The 22,640-nt window shown below is 37.3% G+C and overlaps 1 protein-coding gene across 1 annotated transcript; it reads left to right on the forward strand.

The window, feature by feature from the left end:
- The first annotated feature begins 4,507 nt into the window (after positions 1-4,507).
- Positions 4,508-22,253, forward strand: gfpt2 (glutamine-fructose-6-phosphate transaminase 2). Its single transcript, XM_087799055.1, has 19 exons — positions 4,508-4,664; positions 6,262-6,369; positions 7,514-7,618; positions 7,753-7,878; positions 8,317-8,375; positions 8,934-9,068; positions 10,059-10,120; positions 12,440-12,519; positions 13,059-13,173; positions 13,273-13,436; positions 13,568-13,663; positions 14,561-14,658; positions 14,730-14,850; positions 15,702-15,859; positions 15,940-16,054; positions 16,172-16,299; positions 18,094-18,261; positions 18,340-18,504; positions 21,503-22,253. The coding sequence occupies exons 1-19, from the start codon at positions 4,658-4,660 to the stop codon at positions 21,545-21,547; spliced, it is 2,055 nt and encodes a 684-aa protein (XP_087655181.1). The 5' UTR covers positions 4,508-4,657; the 3' UTR covers positions 21,548-22,253.
- Positions 22,254-22,640: the final 387 nt, after the last annotated feature.

The raw sequence follows: 22,640 nt of genomic DNA on the forward strand, positions 1-22,640 counted from the left end.
TGCAACACAAAAATAAACAAATTCTGTGAACATCGATACAGTATATTGCATTATTGTGATACTGTAGAAACAAGGATATGTTTGTACTATTGTCGAGTACTTGATTCTGGTGCTGCACCATTTACAGACCACATGACTCTTGACGAAGTTGTAACCTGTTTCAGTTATTTTGAAACCAAAATATGTCCAAACATCAGCTTTAAAAGCTGCTGGAGTCGACTGTATCCTCTTGTCCTCAGTCATGCCAGGGATTTCACAGGAATTCGTTTGTTCCTATTGCCTTATAGGACATAATGACTGCTACCATCTATCAGCCTGAGGTTAACTTGCAACACAAAAATAAACAAATTCTGTGAACATCGATACAGTATATTGCATTATTGTGATACTGTAGAAACAAGGATATTTTTGTAGTATGGTTGCAGAATTTACAGACCACATGACTCTTGTTGGTTACGTTGTAACCGGTTTAAGTTATTTTGAAACAAAATATGTCCAAACATCAGCTTTAAAAGCTGCTGGAGTCGAGCGTATCCTCTCGTCCTTAGTCGTGCCAGGGATTTGACAGGAGTTAGTATGTTCCTATAGCCTTGTAGGACGTAATGACTGCTGCCATCTGACCTGAAGTTTACTTGCAACACAAAAATAAACACATTCTTTGAATATTTGAAAATGTGTTTGAAAAAAAACCTAATTAATTAATTTTAAACACACTATGGAACTGTAAACCATAAAATAACCTCAATAAAAAAATTAGAATATGATTTGAAAGCCCCACTCACATATCGATACACTATTGAGAAAAAGTACATTGTGATGTATGGTCCTATACACCCCTAATTGCAGTATATTGAAATACCATTGTATTGAGTATGGTTATCTGTACGGCTCATTGCTAGCTCATTGACAGAGGTCTGCACTGTCAAAGTCATATATTTATTTAACCTCGTTTTACTCAAATTCAAAATGACATTGCTTCAAAGGACAAGACCCAGAAAATCACTTGCACTTGATGAACTTCCAGTGCCTCTTGATCGCATGGAGAGAGTTTGCAATCATCTTCCCATCACCTTGTATCACCATAGTGATTAAGGAACCTTTGATCTTTGGGGTGGATCTCATTGGATAACGGTGCGAACTTAATTAAACGTATTAATCCTTTAAGCTAGCGGAAAGAATGCAGATCTTGGGCCGCCGCCACAGATATCCTATCACGCACATCTGCACGCGGACACATTTTCGCACGTGGTCGCGGCCGAAAGGGGGTTCACATGTAATAATGGTTCGGGCTTCAAATCAAAGAGGAAAGTCACCAAAGACTGGACCGTTGGATTAAACATAATAATGGCTTCTTGTAGTCACTAGGCTTGTGATCCAAATAAAAGTTAAGGAATTGAAATTTAAAGTGATAGTTCAGTCATAATTCAAACTTCACTCATTTTCTACTCCCACTCATGTCGACTAAGGGTTGAGATTATTATTAATATAGATTATTATAGACTATTATATAGAGCGTAATCTGTATTTTTTTGTAGTTGCAGGCAAAAATGTATGTTCATTTGAATGTAAAAAACACACTTAAAAACATCCAAATACCTTCATACTGCTCGTTTGTAACGTCCCTCTTATATTGAAGCCTTGACATGAGTATTCAGAAATTAAAAACTAAATAAGTCTATATTTATAGTATAGAGGTATACTTTCTGTGGAAACACCTGATAAGACAAATATATTAAAGGAAGAAATCTTAAATTGTAAACTTTTTACATTTATCTTTAAATTGAATGTAAAGGATTTATAATGGAAATAAAAGTGCTGTCTTTAATAATGTTTTAACATTTAAATGATGATCAGCCTCTACTTATTCCTACAATGATTGTATTAAAATATACTCCTTGACAATGTTTTTAATCAAACCACTACTTTGAAACTTCCAGTCTGTCACTGAAAAAATAAAATAAAAATAAAATGGAGCCGTTAAAGAGTTCCCAACTGTAACTAAGACCTTTGAAAGAAAGAGAAACTCTGCTATTGAAGTTTCCCTTGACGACAATATTTCCTCAATAAACACAATAATTTGTTTTTGGGTGATTGATGTTATTTGAAATGTTTATACGAGGGCCCTTGTAACTGTCCCTGCCCAGCGATCATTCATTATGACCTCACAAATGACCTGATGTGACAGCCAATGACGGACTGTTGCACACAATGAAACAAAGGCAGAGGATTAAAAATCTGTTTTAATAATCGCTTTAAAACTAAAAATATCCAGTATTATAAACAGGGCTGTGATTGGTCTTCTGAAAATATATTGATATGATAATATACCGCGATGTATGCCTTAGGGGTGTACGAAAATATCCATACAGCAATATATCTCTAGTTTTTCTAACGATACTCGACACCACTTTATTCATTTTAGGGTAAGATAAATAGAAATAGTGGTAGAAGAAGTGGTACTAGTAGTAGTACAAGTAGTAAGCAATATATCTCTAGTTTTTTTATTGATACTCGACACCCCTTTATACATTTTAAGGTAAGAGAAATAGAAATAGTGGTAGAAGAAGTGGTACTAGTAGTAGTACGAGTAGTAGAATAAGTAGTAGAATTAGTAGTAGAATAAGTAGTAGAATTAGAAGAAGTAGTAGTAGATGTAGTAGTAAGAGTAGAATAAGTAGTAGAATTAGAAGAAGTAGTTGTAGATGTAGTAGTGGTAATAGAATAAGTAGTAGAATTAGAAGAAGTAGTTGTAGATGTAGTGGTAGGAGTAGAATAAGTAGTAGAATTAGTAGTACAATAAGTAGTAGAATTAGAAGAAGTAGTAGTAGATGTAGTAGTTAGAGTAGAAGAAGTAGTATAATTAGTAGTACAATAAGTAGTAGAATTAGAAGAAGTAGTAGTAGATGTAGTAGTGAGAGTAGAAGAAGTAGTAGAATTAGTAGTACAATAATTAGTAGAATTAGTAGAAGTAGAAGTAGATGTAGTAGTGGTAGTAGAATAAGTAGTAGAATTAGTGATATAATAAGTAGTAGAATTAGAAGAAGTAGTTGTAGATGTAGTGGTAGGAGTAGAATAAGTAGTAGAATTAGTAGTACAATAAGTAGTAGAATTAGAAGAAGTAGTAGTAGATGTAGTAGTAGATGTAGTAGTTAGAGTAGAAGAAGTAGTAGAATTAGTAGTACAATAAGTAGTAGAATAAGAAGAAGTAGTTGTAGATTTAGCAGTGGTAGTAGAATAAGTAGTATAATTAGTGGTAGAATAAGTAGTAGAATTAGAAGAAGTAGTTGTAGATGTAGTGGTAGGAGTAGAATAAGTAGTATAATTAGTAGTACAATAAGTAGTAGAATTAGAATAAGTAGTAGTAGATGTAGTAGTTAGAGTAGACGAAGTAGTAGAATTAGTAGTACAATAAGTAGTAGAATTAGTAGAAGTAGAAGTAGATGTAGTAGTGAGAGTAGAAGAGGTAGTAGAATTAGTAGTACAATAAGTAGTAGAATTAGTAGAAGTAGAAGTAGATGTAGTAGTGGTAGTAGAATAAGTAGTAGAATTAGTGATATAATAAGTAGTAGAATTAGAAGAAGTAGTTGTAGATGTAGTGGTAGGAGTAGAATAAGTAGTAGAATTAGTAGTACAATAAGTAGTAGAATTAGAAGAAGTAGTAGTAGATGTAGTAGTAGATGTAGTAGTTAGAGTAGAAGAAGTAGTAGAATTAGTAGTACAATAAGTAGTAGAATAAGAAGAAGTAGTTGTAGATTTAGTAGTGGTAGTAGAATAAGTAGTAGAATTAGTGGTAGAATAAGTAGTAGAATTAGAAGAAGTAGTTGTAGATGTAGTGGTAGGAGTAGAATAAGTAGTAGAATTAGTAGTACAATGAGTAGTAGAATTAGAAGAAGTAGTAGTAGATGTAGTAGTTAGAGTAGACGAAGTAGTAGAATTAGTAGTACAATAAGTAGTAGAATTAGTAGAAGTAGAAGTAGATGTAGTAGTGAGAGTAGAAGAGGTAGTAGAATTAGTAGTACAATAAGTAGTAGAATTAGTAGAAGTAGAAGTAGATGTAGTAGTGGTAGTAGAAGAAGAAGTAGAAGTAGTAGATGAAGTAGTACTGGGAGTAGTAGAAGTAGTAGTACAAGTAGTAGTAGAATGAGTTGTAAAACTATAAGTCGAATTAGTAGTAATTGTATTAGTAGTAGTAGAATTAGTAGAAGTGTCTTCAGCATTCACACAATAATATCCTTGCTAGCTCAGCTAATTGATAATAATACTAGCCACCGCCATTTTGAGTGGAAACTTACCAGCTTTTAACGTTTATTTATTTGTTTGTTTGTTGTGTAGACCAATTATATTCATTCATCAAATGATTCATCAAAACACCGAACGATTGACTGGAGACACCAGTTCCGCGCCTCACCCGTGACGTCACCGCCCTGACACGCGAGGCAGTGACGTAGGAGCACCTGAGAGGGTCAGCAGGACATTGGCGCTGACAGCTGGAGGTGGAGCTGGAGTCGAGAAACACCATTTAAACTCTAGTGGGAGTGTGTGGAGCTTATGTGGATGTTTTAGCGCCGGAGGATCAGCAGCATCATCTTCGACTCACAAACTATCTTTTAAACTCTTTCTTTCTTTAAAAAAAAAACAAAACACGACGGATTGGAACATGTGCGGTAAGTTACGAGTATTTACTAAAGTTGTTTTGTTTTTGCGCAAAGATCGTCTTGACAGTTCGATGCTGGCGAGAAAAAATAAGAGGAAGGAGCAGAGATTTGTTCAGTGTTTAGTTGAATAAAAGTAGTAGTTCCAGGTCAGGTTTTATTTTTTTTTTGGGGGGTGTTCTCGAAGTGGCGACGTGTCACTGACTTGCATCCTTGGAGTGTCGTCAAACCAGTCCCTCCTGAAGTGCATCAGATTTGTGCGTCAAGACTAGCATCGCTATTTCTTTTCATCCCTGAACTTTGATTTTTTTTTTTTAAACCACGGTGTCTACGGCTCTACGTCACGTTTATTTTCTCGCTTGAAAACCTCTGGTCGCGGATCCAGTTTTAACGCCGTTGGTTCCGAGCGTGTGCGCAATAATGTGCGTCCGTCAATGGCCAGCTGTGTGCCCGAGACATTCCTGACACACGCACGAACTCACGCCAAAATGTTTTCCCTGCATCTGTTACAGCTTTAATAAAAAGTGCGTGTGTTCGTGGATGATGTGCTTATTAAACAGTAGTAGCAACGTTTATTATAAACATGGAGGTATTAGTTGACTGCTTTTATTTTGTATTTATTAACTTAAATAGAACTTCCTTACGATATTTCTTTTGACTTTTTCCTGTCTTTTTTTTGTGAAAATACTCACTCCTTTAAGAAACATCTTAAGACGTTTTTATTTGTTCAGGCTTTTTCTTTATTTTCTGGAACTCCTGTTGTGTTATCAGTTTTATCTTGACCTTTAAAGTACATACTTTATCGAATATTGTATTGATTGTTTAAGCGCTTTGTGGCCCTGGTCTGGAAAAGCGCTATACAAATAAAAATTACTTACTTACTTAAAAATGACTTGAGTAATAGTTTATATCATATTTAGAATGTTATTTTCTGTCAAATTATTATAATTCTTTTTACAAAAGGTTCACATTAAGTTTTTAGAAAATGATCCAAAGACACAAATGTAGACTATGGTACAATATATCATGTACTACTACAACTAACTAATGATTGACAACTAATATGCTATTGAACTTAAACTTAGGCATATTTTCTCATGTTTTGTTTTTAAATGTTTTCCATCATATTTTGGTTCTATCTCTTTCTTTTGGCGAACTGGCCCCTCACACAAACAATCCCAGTATATAACGCGGCCCCTGGGGATATTTATTGCTCGTCCCCTGCTTTGTTATGACTTTTACTAGGGACCCTTTAAGTTTAAAGGTTGAATCAGTATCAATCTAAACTTGTTTGATTTAAAGAGAATCCTTTAAATGAATCAAAGAAACAGATTGCTTCTTGAAATTGACACGTATTAACAGACTTTGATCTTTAACCCACTTGTGACTCAGCGAGATGAACAATATTAAAATTAAATGAGTTAAAACATCATTTAAAAGTTGTTAAATTGGCAGAAAAGGATGCAGGAAATTAAACCAGGTACCTTTTGGGGGAGGAGTTTTTAATAATGTTCATTAATTTAATAAAATAATAATACATTTTAGGATGTCAAACTTAAATTAAAGCATGATTGACTTGAGCTGACTCTGTCCTGTTCTGTCCAAAAAGGTATTTTCGCCTACCTGAATTACCAAGTGCCTCGCACCCGAAAGGAGATATTCGAGACTCTGGTGAAGGGACTGCTGAGGCTGGAGTACAGAGGCTACGATTCAGCAGGTAAGACTTAAGCTCCACTGTTTCCACGCATGCTAGCAAACCTCCGGACACGTACACTGACTCACACATTTTAAGCAAAGTCCTCATTTTTTCCATCATAAATGGCTTTTTCTTTACTTTCCTTTTGGCTGTTTAATTAAATTTAAGAAAAAAATATCAAAGCACTCAGAGAGCGCAGACCTCTGCCAAGAAATGGATTCCAGAACAAATGTGATTCTCACCTAAGGTTATTCCTACAAAGTGGTGTGAGAACGTCAGATTTCCTGAAGTCAGCAAACCTCTAGCAATCTCGGAAGGTAACCCTAAAACAATGTCAATTGAACAACACAATTTGGAAACACGGCTCATCTGATTTAATTCTATCCTGAGATTTTCCATATTTATCTTTTCCCCTGAAGTCAGCACAATAAAAACCCAACATATTGGAGACAAATCCTTCAAAATATTAGTGGATCCATATGGTAATTACACCACAGGCACATATATATATCTTCTTGTATAACATCTTTTCTGATTATTTGACTGAGATCCATGCATAATTAAATACACTATTATGCTTACAGTCCTGCCAGGCATTAAAAAATAACTTCTACTTGTTAGAGGTAATAACGATGGAATGCTGTGAGACATGAAATTTAAAAAAAACTTTGACAGCCCTTTGAAGTTTAAAATGACCTAATCAGCTTTGCGTTCTAATGAAACGAAACTGCTATTTGAGCAGATCAAATCAAACCAATTACAAGTTTTGTTTTAATAGCCAAACCCTCTAGCGGTTTATGAAGTAGGGAGACGTATAAATTGTTTAAATCTATTATTAATTACTGTCAAGAGATGTCGTGATATTTGCATACACACGGCCACATATTCGAAATACTTTTATCAGTGGAAAAGTCTTTTGCTGGGAGGGTTACGTCTTTTTAGGTCCACGTATGTCAAGTTCCACGCAGTTATGGTCCACACTATCACGCCCATGGACATGTTTGCTGATCCTCTTGAAGCAGGATGAAGCCACGCATGTACTTTGGTGCTTGTTAATACAACGTGTCCCACACCCAGCGTCGCCCGGCGACTCACTCTGATTCGCTGCTTGAACGATCCCCCCGAAGAATTATCGTTTGATTGTCGCAACTTCTTCTGACGTCAGGTATCGCCGTGGACGGACCCTCCAAGGTCAATGATCTAAACAACAACTCCATCTGCCTGTTTAAGAAGAAAGGAAAGGTCAAGGCTCTGGACGAGGAACTGTACAGTACGTGTTTTTTTCTCCTCTACTTTGCATCAATTCTTGGAAATACAAAAACTGGCGCCGACATCCCCCCCCCCCCCGAAATCCCCTTCTCTGTCCATGTGTGTCAGTGAATGATGTGTTTTTCATTTGATCAGAGAAAGACTCGCTGGACCTGGACGAAAAACTGTGCACACATTTTGGCATCGCTCACACCCGGTGGGCCACACACGGAGAGCCCAGCGCCGTGAACAGCCACCCTCATCGCTCCGACAAAGATAATGGTAATCCATCAAAAGAACGTTTCTTTATTTACTCATAACTGGTTCTCAATTGAAGATAAACTGGTAGGTGTTTCCCAAATCTCCACTATCTGGGCCTTTGGCCAAAGAATTCTTCTTGGTAACGGAAGGAATGTTTACACAAAAGTGGGAATAAGAGGGTTTGTGTTATTCTACACTCTGTCAGTATGTAATTTTGTTATATAACTTCGCTCGTAATAGTTTTTCAATATGTTTTCATTTTTTGACTTACTGTCGCCAGCATCGGATTTCAGTACAGCTGCTACTTCTAATATCTAATAGACCTTACAGTGATGGTTCAACTAAAATTCACATTTTTTTACTCACCAGTTGAGCACAATACTGCTACTATCTAAAAAAGTAAAGCCCAACTAATTTAAGCTCATAATTCAAGTGTACTTTTTTGTATCCTCTCCGTAGAATTCGTTGTCGTACACAATGGAATCATCACAAATTACAAGGAACTGAAAAAGTATCTGGTGAGTCACTGTCACTTTTTTTCTTCTTCCTTCAATTAGCCAATTAGTCAAAGACAAATGTTGCACGTCAGAAGTTATGTATGTCATAACTGAAAAATAATGATTTTTGTGTGGACCAATCTGTAGTACTCTGGTGGATCATAATGATATGAAGCTTAAAAGATTGGTTAAAGTAGCAATTGGATTTAAACTATCATAACTGAAATGAAGGGGCAACAACTTGTTTGAAATGATTCAATGTTTTGGTCTCTATGATTAGGAATAGAGGCGTCTTTAAAAGTGGGTAAACAAGTTCAAGCTGTCTGATGAGTTCTTGCATCGATGATAAATAGTTCATAATCCTACAGTATAAAGCGCTTCTGACTTGTTGAATAGTTCTGTCACGTCAACCTACATTTCTTTCCACTGACTCAAATGTCACAGTTTCAGCCTCAATTAACCTCTCTGATCTCACTTTAATTCCACATTATTATAACTACTACCAAGTTATTTCATGGTTATAAACGTGTTTTAAGACAGAAGTCATGTTACATGTGCTGGAAATGTTCCTCCTGGCAGATCAACAAAGGCTACGAATTCGAGTCGGAAACAGATACAGAGGTTATTCCCAAGTTGATCAAGTATGTTTACGACAACCGTGAGAACGACCACGTCACCTTCTCCAAGTTGGTGGAAAGAGTCATTCAGCAGCTGGTGAGTGCCCCCCTTTCTACACACACACACACACACACACACACACACACACACACACACACACACACACACACACACACACACACACACACACACACACACACACACACACACACACACACACACACACACACACACACACACACACACACACACACCATCCATCTTCATCCATCTTCTGCATGCTGGCCAGAGTACAAGAAAAAAAAAATACTGATTTAGTTTAAAGCATCAAGGATTTAGGAAACATTTACATGACATACCTTTTATCCGAATTGTAAACTTGAAACTTAAACTTGAATTCTACTGTACTATTTTACTGTGTTTTGTTATGTCATCTATTTAAGATGACATCATGAATTTGGTTGCGTTAGGTTGTACATTTTGAGAATCAATAATAATATATAACAAGTATATCAACCCTGAAAAAAATATGAAATTAAAAGCAATACAATGATAATCACTCAATAGCTGGATAACTACAATGTTATTATTCATAAAAGATCTGCTTGTATGTTTGTCACTCAGTGAGTTATTTTAATACACACACATCCTCTACTAAAGTTAGTAAGATCACCACAAACTGGTCTCCATGGTAACCACAGACTCAAGGGTGACATCAACGCTGACCTAAACCTCCACTATATTCTATGGATTAAAAGTGATTAGTCCTCTGAAGCAACAGCCATTTTGAGTTTTAATGGAAACCAGACAGAGTCTCTAACAAGACTTGAACATTCGACGCTCGCCCACCCCTCACTCTTCAGCAGACGCACAAAGACGTCTTGCTTACTAAAGACACTCACTAAAGGAGGAAGAAAAGACCAACGCTTACGTACTCTTCTCACCACAAACACCAGCTCCCACATGGTCCGACGTAATATTTGTGAAACTTAATACGGTTGCTTTGCCTCTACAGACCTCCCCCTCCTCGCTGCCCCCAACATTCTCTTTGTTTAAACTTCATCTTCTTTTCTTTCAATGTACCAGGAGGGCGCCTTTGCACTGGTGTTTAAAAGTCGCCATTACCCGGGAGAAGCTGTGTCCACCAGGTCAGTAGCAGAGTCTTTCCTATCAATGATAACGCGTGAGTCACATGATCTTTCGACTTATCTTAATACAAACATGATATGAGTCTATGGCGTAAATTCCAGACACAGTCAGTGCGTCAAATATATTCGTACGACCCCCACATCCCTTTATCTACCTTGGCCGTCAGCACTACTCGGAAACAGGAGGAAAACTTTCCAGCTTCAGCTGAAGAATTTCCTTCTGTTTAATCAGTCCTTATCATTTTTTAGTCATTTATATCGAGCGCCTTTGCTTCATTGAGCCGTCATGGATCACAGAAGATGAAGCCATTGTCCACTTCCAGGATGAAAAGTAGAAGTGGTTTGTTCAGCCTGTTTATACACATTTACTCTTACTATATATATAGATAGATAGATAGATAGATAGATAGATAGATAGATAGATAGATAGATAGATAGATAGATAGATAGATAGATAGATAGATAGATAGATAGATAGATAGATAGATAGATAGATAGATAGATAGATACTAGATAGATGGATGGATACTACATGGATGGATTGATGGATATTAGATAGATACTACATAGATGGATGGATGGATACTAGATAGATACTACATAGATGGATGGATGGATACTAGATAGATACTACATAGATGGATGGATGGATACTAGATAGATACTACATAGATGGATAGATACTAGATAGATTGATAGATACTATATAGATACTAGATAGATTTATAGATTCTACATAGACACTTGGTAGATTGATAGATACTATATAGAAACTATATAGATACTAGATATATTCTACATAGATACTAGATAGATTGATAGATACTATATAGATACTTGATAGATTGATAGATACTATATAGATACTAGATAGATTGATAGAAACTATATAGATACTAGATAGATGGATAGATTCTATATAGATACTAGATAGATTGATATATTCTACATAGACACTTGATAGATTGATAGATACTAGATAGATACTAGATAGATTGATAGAAACTATATAGATACTAGATATATTCTACATAGATACTAGATAGATTGATAGATACTATATAGATACTTGATAGATTGATAGATACTATATAGATACTAGATAGATGGATAGATTCTACATAGATACTAGATAGATTGACAGATTCTACATAGATAGATAGAGAAATAAGAGAAAGAAAAAGATGACACAATGTAAGTATAAAGACAAAGAACTTATATTGTTATATGCCCTGCATGTGCCATAAAATACCTAGACCTTAATCGAAGATCAACAGACTGGAAAAAAAGTTTCATGCCACACCCATGATCCTGCGTCAATGAAGCCAAGCCCTATAGAAAGTCGTTTGCATTGAGACAAACTGGGAGGGAGTGCTAAAGAGAAAAGAGGTATTGAGTCAGCACTTCTAAACACTACACAGAGAGGTAATGGATCATAAAGAACGTTTGAATCAAGTGCTCTCGCAGATTTTCTTTTTTCGGTAAACAGTACTTTGTAGTTTAATATATTGTAAGTAAGTAAGTAATATTTAATAGAGTGCTTTTCTAGACCAGGGTCACAAAGCGCTTAAACAATCAAAACAATACCCAATAAAATATATGCTTAAAAGGTCAAGACGCCATCGAGACCAACACAGGAGTCTCAGAAAATCAAGGAAAAGCCTGCACGAATAAAAGTGTCTTTATAATGAATCCTTTGCTGTCTTTGTAGCAAACTGCAGTTATTTTTTACAAACATGTGGTGTATTTGAACCACAGATACACTTAAACAAAACCAGAACTTTGCGGGAGGCACTTCTTATTTATGCTGCCAACAAAACATTGAACTCCCATGATGCCTTTCTACACACTGCTCTATTTAGTGAAGGCGGATTGGTCGCTACAACACCGTATTTCTACTCTATGTTGCCTTTTTAAAAGTCATTAACAAGCTTAATGCTGATTGGTTGGCTGGGCGACAAAGCATTAAGGGACGGCACCTTGTATGCAATGTCAAGTTCAAATAAATATTGTTAAATAAAGGTTGATTTAAGTCAAAGATGAAACCCCCGCAATAGGATGTAATTAAAATTCCAGGGTTGATGTATTTGTGTAATCTTCGACTCAAATACACAATGTTTTACTCCATATACTACCACCATAGGAGGTCTACTGTTTGATTACAAGGTGATGTAGTGGGTGGTTTTCAAGTGGCCGGCCCATCGAGGGGGGAAATTGAAAGGAGGCTGAAAGTAAACCAAACAAAAAGAAAACAGCGGATGGCCTCAGTATTTAATCTTTCACTCAGAAATCTCTTAAATATTTACTCTGCTCTGACAGGAGAGGGAGTCCGTTACTGATCGGCGTGCGGAGTGAGAACGAGCTGACAACCGAAAACATCCCGGTCCAGTACAACACCGGTGAGTTTCTCGACAATACTCCGTGAAATCGTAAACAAATATAACCGCGATTGTTTGTGCAAAGAAAATCATTACTGGCTCTTGGGTTGTTAAGGGAAAGGTTCGGACAAGTTAATGTATTTTTCTTAGAGAGACTTCCTTGTTTTGTTTATAAAAAATATTTTTTGAGAACTCTCTGTATCTTTCTTCTGCCATGTGATATTTAAACCTCATATTATAAACTGATGATAATGGCGGCCAAATGCCCGCCAATCCTTGAGTCATCAGATATATTTTCATCATGGTAAATTTCCATTGTGTTGCTCATGGGCACCTGAGCATCGATGATCAACTGTATTACAACTCTAGATTCTCTTGGTGAGTCAAGTCAAACTTCCTGTTGTGGTCTCTGGTTCTGTCGCCCCCCTGGGAATACTCTACACAACTATTCGACTCCAGTCTTGCATATGTAACGTGTTTCGACTGCAGGGTCACATCTTGATTGTTTTAGTGCCGTCGGTAGCCTCTAATACACGACCTCTTGTCCTTCGACCTCCCAGGTCACTTCAAGGAGGGAGTGCAGGAGAAGAACAGCCGTAATCGCCGGGACTCCTGCACCATTAACTCTGTGGGGGATGGGAGCCCCGTGGAGTATTACTTCGCCTCCGACGCCAGGTGAGAAGCCAGATGTTTGTTTTGGATTTACTCTGATGGTACTGTGGTCTTGAGCTTTGACTTCCTGAGGCACTCGTTCATGAATGTGTGTCGCCGCAGCGCCATCATCGAGCACACCAACAAGGTGCTGTACATGGAGGACAACGACATCGCGGTGGTGAACGGAGGAAGACTCTCCATCCACAGGATGAACCGGGAGGCCGGGGAGGACCCGGTGAGGGCCATCCAGACGCTTCAGATGGAGCTGCAGCAAATCATGAAAGGTTGGAGCTCAAATAAAAGTGAAATGAGAAGATAGAAGCAGCAGATTTTCTGTTCTAGAAGACGTGCTTGCCCTCTGCTGGATGAATAGGGGAAAAATAAACACTCTTTCATCACCTTCTTCTCTTCCCAGGAAACTTTGAAGCTTTTATGCAGAAAGAAATCTTCGAGCAGCCAGAGTCGGTCGTCAACACCATGCGCGGCCGGATTTGTTTTGACACCAACGCAGGTAAACACTTTAAAAACAATTACAAGTTACAGAAAACAATCTGCAACAAGTTCTTAATTATTGTTAAAAGCAGTTTATATTTACTAAAATATCACGTATTTTCTCAAAAAGTAATAAATTCAATCATTAAAAACGAATATTTGCGTGATGTTTATGCATGTTGCACTGTTTTAAAATGTATATTTAAATAATCAGAGTGAAAAATGTGGAACTCAAAGCATCAAAAAAAAAAAAAAATCTGACAGAAAGTGTATTCAAGAAAATGTGTCCTAAACCGCAGGTATACTCCAGGACAGTAGGGGGAGCATGTGAGCATGTACAACATCAGAATCATAAATCAGAAAACTTTTATTGCCAGTTAAACACAATAAAGGGATTTGTTGTGTTGCCATAACAGAATGAAAAAAAAAAGAAATAAAAAGACATTAGAATAAGATACCATTAAATAGAATTATATAAGATACATTACCATAAATGACATGTAAATAAATCATGATTAATTATTTAAAATAAAATACATTACCTTGCTTGTAAGATACATCTCCTGAATGGGGATGTATCTTACATGATTAATTATTTAAAATAAAATACATTACATTTAATGAAACGGCTAGAAAGAGTACTTAAAGCGGAATCAATCTCCTAAACATAAAATAAATTAAATTAAAAAAATAAGACTTTATATTTATAAAATGTGTGTCTTATACGTTCTCTTTTATTTTTTAGTATTTGTTATGTTTTATGTAAACAATTCTCCAATCGTTGCTGCTCATTATTGGATGAATACAGGTTATAATGCTGTGACGTTACAGCCTTTATAAAAAGTTTGAACTAAATATATATATATAACTCTTTTATAAAATATAAAACTGTTTTATACACGCTTCAATGTTGCAGTGATTCTTGGAGGGCTCAACGACCACCTGAAGGAAATCAAGCGCTGCAGAAGGTTGATCATGATCGGCTGCGGCACGAGTTTCCACGCTGGTGTCGCCGTGAGTTGAGATGGTTTTTTCCTTCATCTCACGCTGCTGTTTGTATTCATTCCATCCATCCGTCATTTCAGACCAGGCAGATTCTGGAGGAGCTCACGGAGCTGCCGGTCATGGTGGAGCTGGCGAGCGACTTCCTGGACCGAAACACGCCCGTTTTCAGGGACGACGTCTGCTTCTTCATCAGCCAGTCAGGTGAGAACATTCTCTTGGTGTGCAGTATTTTGGAAGGGTGAATTTTTTTCTTAAACAACTACCAATAGCTCCAAAATAACTTGATCAGTCATGTGATTTTCTGAGCGTCTTTGCTGAAAGTTTGATCAAGTACCTTGTGTTATCTCAGGGTCAAGGTGACCCAGAAGGCCCGAAAAAAAATCTGTTTGTGGTATCCCTTGTGTTGTCTCAAGGTGAACGACCTCCACCACTGCATATATATACATATTTATTTATGGAAGCCAAGGAGGTTGTTAACCTTGACCCAGAGGCAACACAAGGGATACCTCAAACACATTTGTTTTCGGGCCTTCGGGTCACCTTGACCCAGAGATAACAGAAGGGTTAAGTATATCAACCTTTATTTAACTTAATTAAAAAGGGCTATGGATTAACTAGAAAATGTATTTTTGAATAATTGGAATTGCAATTAATTTTGAAAATATTACAAAATTAGAATTCTGTAATTACAGAATATTTTTTTTTTCTTTTTTAAATATATAAAATATTACATTCATTTTTTTTAAAATTTAAACCAATTAAACCTTCTATATACAAATTATTGCATTTAGTTATTCATTAAATAACAAACTTCAACTTTGAATAAAGAAAATATATTATTCAAAAATCTAGATCAAAAGTCTTGTGTTATCTCAGGGTCAAGGTGACCCAGAGGCCCAAAAACAAATGTGTTTTTGGTACAAGTGAATCACAATCAGCTTGACACAGAGACAACACAAGGATTAAAAACAAACAAATGACATTAAAAAATGTTTAGTACCTTTTTTTTTATTCAATATATATTCTTCTTTATCTCACGGTGTGTCGTGCAGGAGAGACGGCCGACACCTTGATGGCGCTCCGCTACTGCAAGGACCGCGGCGCTCTCACCGTGGGCATCACCAACACCGTGGGCAGCTCCATTTGTCGAGAAACCGACTGCGGAGTTCACATCAACGCGGGACCTGAGATCGGAGTGGCCAGCACGAAGGTTCGCCTTCTGTCCGTCAGACAGCACAGTTTATGTCGCCAGACGTTAGATGATGAATGTTGTTGGTGTTTGTGGCGCAGGCGTACAGCAGTCAGTTCGTGGCCCTCATCATGTTCGGGCTGATGATGAGCGAGGACAGACTGTCCCAGCAGCAGAGGAGACTTGAGATCATCAACGGGCTCAAAATGCTCCCTGGTCAGTGCTTTAGTTCCACATTTATTTACCCGAAAATATGACAAATTTGTCAACTATAAATGAGGTGGAAATGTATGTAGAAACATGACTTTCATCATCCTGCTTCTTCATTTCCAGAGTTGATCAAAAAGGTGTTGACCTTGGACAGGCAGATCAAGGACATTGCCAACGAACTCTACCAGCAGAGGTCACTACTGGTGATGGGCAGAGGCTTCAACTACGCCACCTGCCTCGAAGGAGCTCTGGTAAGACGAGATAAGACCACCCAAAATACGAACACACGCCCTATTTTTCGTATTGTCGCAGTACTTCTCTAAGTGCACTGCTTTACAGTACACTGTAAGACAGTGTACTTACTTGTGCAGTGTGCAAATTTCGACAGGGTAGTACTGTCTCAAATCAACCACTGCCGCTACACACTTACTGGAATTGGCTCGACAGCTTCTTCTTCTACTAATTTTTAGTCATTAAGTTGTGTTTCATTTTGTGGTTGTTGTGTTGTTTTGTGGTAAAATGAGTTTTTTCTTTAGACATTTACGCCGGTATTTGCTCCGAAGACGTGTCGTCAGTGACGTAGCTTCCATTTAGCGTCGTCTATGTCACTAAGATGTCGACCGTTGAGGGTTGAAAGTGTCCATCGATCCACACTCAATTTTCTGGCAATTTAAGTGCTCAGTGCACACTACATTTTCGCACACTGCTCATCAGGACGCACTTGTGCACTCAAAATATCAAGTGTAAGGGCAGTGTGTGATTTGGGAAAAACCCTTGGGCTATAAGGCGCACTTACATTTTATAACTTTTTTTTAAATATCGAGAGTGCGATTTATAATCTGTTCTGTTTTGTTTATTAATTCTTGTGTAATTTACTGACCCTGAACTGATTTTATGTTATTTTACAAGGCACTCACAAATCTGACATTAGTAAGCTATGAAGACACATCTTGCTTTATATAAATGACCTGTTCATTGATATTATCTATATAATCTGGTGCGACAAATACAGTATTATTCTTTAGGGTGTTTTTAACTTTTTGGAGAAGCAAAACTACACCCATATTATGATTTATTGCATTCCATAAATATTGCTCCATATGTTGAAATAATCGAGGCAATTTATTAAGTCTCCATTCGGAACACCATTAGAATTTAATCAACGTTACACTGCAGAGTTTAAAAAGTTATTTTTTTAATGATGTTTAATATTTATTTTCATCAAACGGTTCACCGACAATAAAAGGGATATAAGAAATTATTCTGATTCTGATAATGAAACTGAACGTTCAATTCAACTCTGTATATACATCTGTTGGGTTATTTTGCACAAAGACAGATGGATAGATAAACACAGACGATCATAAAAAATTACGATATAATAGACCATAAATAAAGTTTATTTAAACTGTCAAATCATAACATAGTAATCTTGAGACACTTTATCATTTAAAAAAAACATTTTATAAGAGAATAAAAAATAGGTAAAGTGGCAGAGAAATAACAAAAAAAAAATCATTTTAATAGGCAGAAACCTCAAGTAGAACCAGACTCAGTTTGACACCTTCCTGCTGATATATTATTGGGCAAAAAAAAACATTTGGATACAAAATATGTAAAACTAAATATCTTACAGTATATAAAAAAAAGGAACAGTTTAACGCTTGCCTTATCTCAGGGTCAATATGATCCCAAAGCCCCCCCAAAAAATGTATCCCTTGTGTCGTCTTTGGGTCATGGTGACCCGAAGACGTTAAAAAAATGTCTATTTGGTATGCCTTGTGTTGTCTCTGGGTCAAGGTAAATGACCTCCAGCACTGCATATGTATTCATGGAAGCCAGGGAGGTTGATCCCCTTGACCCAGAGACAACACAAGGCATACCAAAAGTACTTTTGTTTTCGACAACACAAGGGTTAAAAAAAACAAACAACAAAGCCCAAGATGAACTCTGTTAAAAAGATTGAAAGATTTTAGAAAAGATAACGTTTCTTTTATCTCTGTGAGTTATTCCCTGAGTTGTAATGATTCTTGATCATATTCCAGAAAATCAAAGAGATCACATACATGCACTCAGAAGGGATCCTGGCCGGGGAGCTGAAGCACGGGCCCCTGGCCCTCATCGACAAGCACATGCCGGTCATCATGATCATCATGCAGGACGCCTGCTACACCAAGTGCCAGAACGCCTTGCAACAGATCACAGCCAGATCCGTGAGTATGATCCAAAAGTCCGTAAAAACCATCCCGACGAACGCACCTAAAACACGCCGCCGTTGACGTGTCCACCAGGGTCGGCCCATCATCCTGTGCTGCCAGGACGACCCCGAGGTGACGAAGAACTCGTCCTACCAGACCATCGAGCTGCCTCACACCGTGGACTGTCTTCAGGGAATCCTCTGTGTCATCCCTCTGCAGCTGCTCTCATTCCACTTGGCTGTCCTGAGGGGATTTGACGTAAGTCCACATTTTCTTCATTCTTCAGCCTGTATCTGTCTCTAGTTTACACTCTTGACCTCATAGTTCAAGTACATCTACCCTCCTCTCATCATGAAGACTAAAGTATCCAGATTAGCTTTTTATTTTTCTCCCTGAATATAAAGATCTTCTCAATCTCTTAAATCTTAAACCGCATTTTAATGATCAAAAGAAACAAAAAATGCTTGTTTAACCCATGTGTTATCTCTGGGTCAAAGTGACCCGGAGGCTCGAAGACAAATGTATTTGAGGTATACCTTGTTTTATCTTGGGGGCAAGGCAACCCAGAGGCCCAAAAAACAATGTTTGTGGTATCCCTTGTGTTATCTCTGCGTCAAAGTGACCCGCAGCCCCCGAAAAAATATATGTTTGTGGTATCCCTTGTGTTATCTCAGGGTCAAAATGACCTGGAGGCCTGAAAACAAATATGTTTGAGGTATCACTTGTGTTATCTCAGGGTCAAAGTGACCCGGAGGCCCGAAAACAAATATGTTTGTGGTATCCCTTGTTTTAGCTCAGGGTCAAGGTGACCCGAAAGCCTGAAAACAACTATGTTTGAGGTATCCCTTGTGTTATCTCAGGGTCAAAATGACCTGGAGGCCTGAAAACAAATATATTTGAGGTATCACTTGTGTTATCTCAGGGTCAAAGTGACCCGGAGGCCCGAAAACAACTATGTTTGAGGTATCCCTTGTGTTATCTCAGGGTCAAAGTGACCCGGAGGCCCAAAAACAAATATGTTTGTGGTATCCCCTGTGTTATCTCAGGGTCAAAGGGATTCGGAGGCTCGAAAACAAATATATTTGAGGTATCCCTTGTGTTATATCAGGGTCAAAGGGACTCGGAGGCTCGGAAACAAATATGTTTGAGGTATCCATTGTGTTATCTCAAGGTGAAGGTGACCCGGAGATCCGAAAACGAAGAAGTTTGAGGTATCACTTGTGTTGACTCTTGGTAAAAGTGAACCACCTCCACCTCTCCATATGTATTTTTAGAAGCCAGGGAGGTTATTTGTTTTCGGACTTTTGGGTCACCTTGACCCTGAGATAACGTAAGGGTTAAGAACTCAAATCACAGTAATCAGGCAGCTTTTCGTATCTTGGAAACGTCAAACATTAGCCAAAATGCTAACTGACAAAGTCAAGTCAGAGATGAGTTCATACCAGACCTGGTCAAAGTGCAGTCGGACACTTGATGGAGTCTACTGACTCCTTTAAGAAACATCTTAAGACGTTTCTATTTGTTCAGGCTTTTCCTTGATTTTCTGGAACTCCTGTGTTGTTCTCAGTATTATCTTGATCTTTAAAGTATATACTTTTTTGAGTATTGTTTTGATTGTTAAAGCGCTTTGTGACCCTGGTCTGGAAAAGCGCTATATAAATAAATATTACTTACTTACTTACTTACTTACTTACACATAATGACTTTGTTTTTTCAAGTCTAAATATAATTAGATTAAGTTTTTTGTTACTTCTTTTACGTCTTCTTGTTTTAAGTATTTTCTGCCATCCTTCAAATAAAAATTTATAACATAAGCTATTTATGTTTTGTCCAATAATATGTTCATGATTCATATTTTAAAACCAAATCATTTCCTTTTTTTCTTCTATCATCATATTAATAAAACTCTGTTTTAATCTTGATGGCCCCTCACAACACTGACAGTAAATAATGTGGCCCCTCAAGCAATATAACACGGATCAATGCTCATCATTTATCAAACCTGCTCCACGATCTCCTGCCTATGGTCGCGTTTATTCTGACAAATAGAACGGGAGGTGTATGAGGTTAAGATGGAGTATTTAAGTGCAGTATGGACCCTATTTATAGAGTCCAGGGGATAAATAATTGATATGATATACGGCGGTGGTGGAGTCGGCGTCCTCGCCTGAAGCAGCTCAGCATATGCATGTGCTTCGACCGCCCACTCGTCTCTGACTCAGACACTAGACATCGCTTGCCTCTGAAATCAAATAAAGTTTCTAGATTGTTACAGCTGATCCAGTATAGTCAGACTTTACTTTTCAATACTGCACCAATAAAGTAAAAAATAGACGTTAGTTTAACTGAGATGTAAACAACGGTGCTGCGTTCATTGACGACTCAAAACAAGGCTCAAATCACAGTTCATCGAGCACCATTTAGATGTCACGTCATAGGAGGACAACTCCGTATTTATAGGGACATTTTTACACGATGATTAGCTTATCATGCTAAATTTATGTTCTTCTTCATTGTCAGTGAGGATGTGTTTTTGTTCTCACCATTAGCCTCTTGTTGCTATTTTTTTAACTACTGTCAACTGCCTCTTTAGAGCATACCTGCTAGCTAGCCAGAGCGTACCTGCTAGCTAGCGTTGGCTAGCTAACTTTTGATAGTTGATAGTTGATAGTGATAGTTCACCTAAAATATACATTTCACTAATTTTCTTCTCACACTGATGTCGACTAAGGGTTGGGATTATTTTCAGAGTAATCTGTTTCTTTTGAGAGTCATAAGCAAACATGTTTGTTCACATGACGGTCGCAGTCATTTTCTTCTTCGTCTTCATCCAAAAAGACACGTAAAAACATCCAAATACCTCCATATTGCTCGTCTGGAACATCCATCTTGTATTGAAACATTGACAAGAGAAATTGTGCGAAAACAAATGAAACAAGTCTATATGTTAAGTTTGTTGGTAGCATAAGCTAAAAGGCTAAAATGCTACAAAGACAGTAAAAACTCTGGGTAAATCTTGTTCAACCCCTTAGATTACACTGAAAATAATCCCAACCTTAAAACGACATGAGGGCGACTAGAAAATGAGCGAAAATTCGAATTTTGGGCTGAACTACCACCTTAACAGATTAGCATGTACCAGCAAGCTAGCAGGAGCTAGCTTACTTGACTCCACCAGTCTTTGGTGGTAGATGCTGTTTAAGAGTTTTGCTCATTTTGTTTCCTGATATTTAATCAATTTGTTTTTGTTTTCCAGGTGGACTGTCCCAGAAATTTGGCCAAATCAGTAACGGTGGAGTAAACGCGGTGGAGCGAGCCATGAAGAGTTAGACAAGGCTGAAAGATTTACAATTGTGCAATCCATTGCTTGACGTACTTGTTGTGTGTTTGTGTGCGTATGAATGTGTGTGAGTGTGTGTGTTATTGGGAAACTGGGGAACTGATCCGAATGTTCATGTGCGAATCAATGAGAGAGAGAGAGTTTTTTGAGGCGGATAAAGGATGTGGTACTTTTCTACAATGTGAAGTCCGACCAATACGCTTGAAGGAGCAGCAGTTCAGCAGAACATCTATGAAATCAAACCGACTTGATGTGCCTTTTTATTTTTTAAATATCATGAGCCAAAATCACCCACTCCAGCCTCGAGTATTGATAGGACAATTGAAGTTATTTGTGCAATACGGGAACCAAATGAGACACTTGTGTAAGACATTTTTAATGTTTTGTTACCAAAAAGGATCACATCAGTTTACACATTATTTAACTGCAGCGAGAATATTGTTAAAGTGTAATTCATACTCTATTTTTGTCTTTTGTTCCATGGGTTTTTTTTTAAAAACAGTTTATTACGTCTATATTTATCTAGATTGTATTTTATAATGGTTTCAGACTTTTGGGGGGTTTTTATCTTTAATATGTACTGTATGTTTTTATAACCACAAACATGCACTTTTAATAAACAATAACCAATAAAAGGTTCCCTCGAATAAAACATATCTTGATATCCTGTTGTATCCTGTCAAATATTGACCTTTTCTCTCATTATTAATTCACTTATTTCATTCGATGAAACTTTTGAAAGTTTAAATACAACTATTCAATATTGTGATGGTACTGATCTACTTCCATGGACTAAGAAAATACCAAAGTATGTGCTGAAAAGATAAGAATGTCTCGCTCACACACGCATGTTGATACAAGGTCCAAAGATATACATTTTATGCTAGATTTATTTTCCAATAACCAATTTAAAATAAACCCAAACAACTCAATTAATTAGATTCTTTAACATCAAGTGGAAATGGAAATTAAATATAATTGGCTCTCACTTATGTATTGCTTTTTTCAGCAGCCGAAGTGACACATTCACAAATTGACACACACACACCGATGG

This window comes from Callionymus lyra, chromosome 9 (genome assembly GCF_982586985.1).
Source record: "Callionymus lyra chromosome 9, fCalLyr1.hap1.1, whole genome shotgun sequence".
Classification (NCBI taxonomy): domain Eukaryota; kingdom Metazoa; phylum Chordata; class Actinopteri; order Syngnathiformes; family Callionymidae; genus Callionymus; species Callionymus lyra.

Bases quoted from the DNA above. Each gene is read 5' to 3' on its own strand.
- gfpt2 (XM_087799055.1), top strand. The intron at 14,659-14,729 runs GTGAGTTGAGAT...CCGTCATTTCAG, and splicing joins GTTTCCACGCTGGTGTCGCC to ACCAGGCAGATTCTGGAGGA. The intron at 16,300-18,093 runs GTAAGACGAGAT...ATCATATTCCAG, and splicing joins CCTGCCTCGAAGGAGCTCTG to AAAATCAAAGAGATCACATA.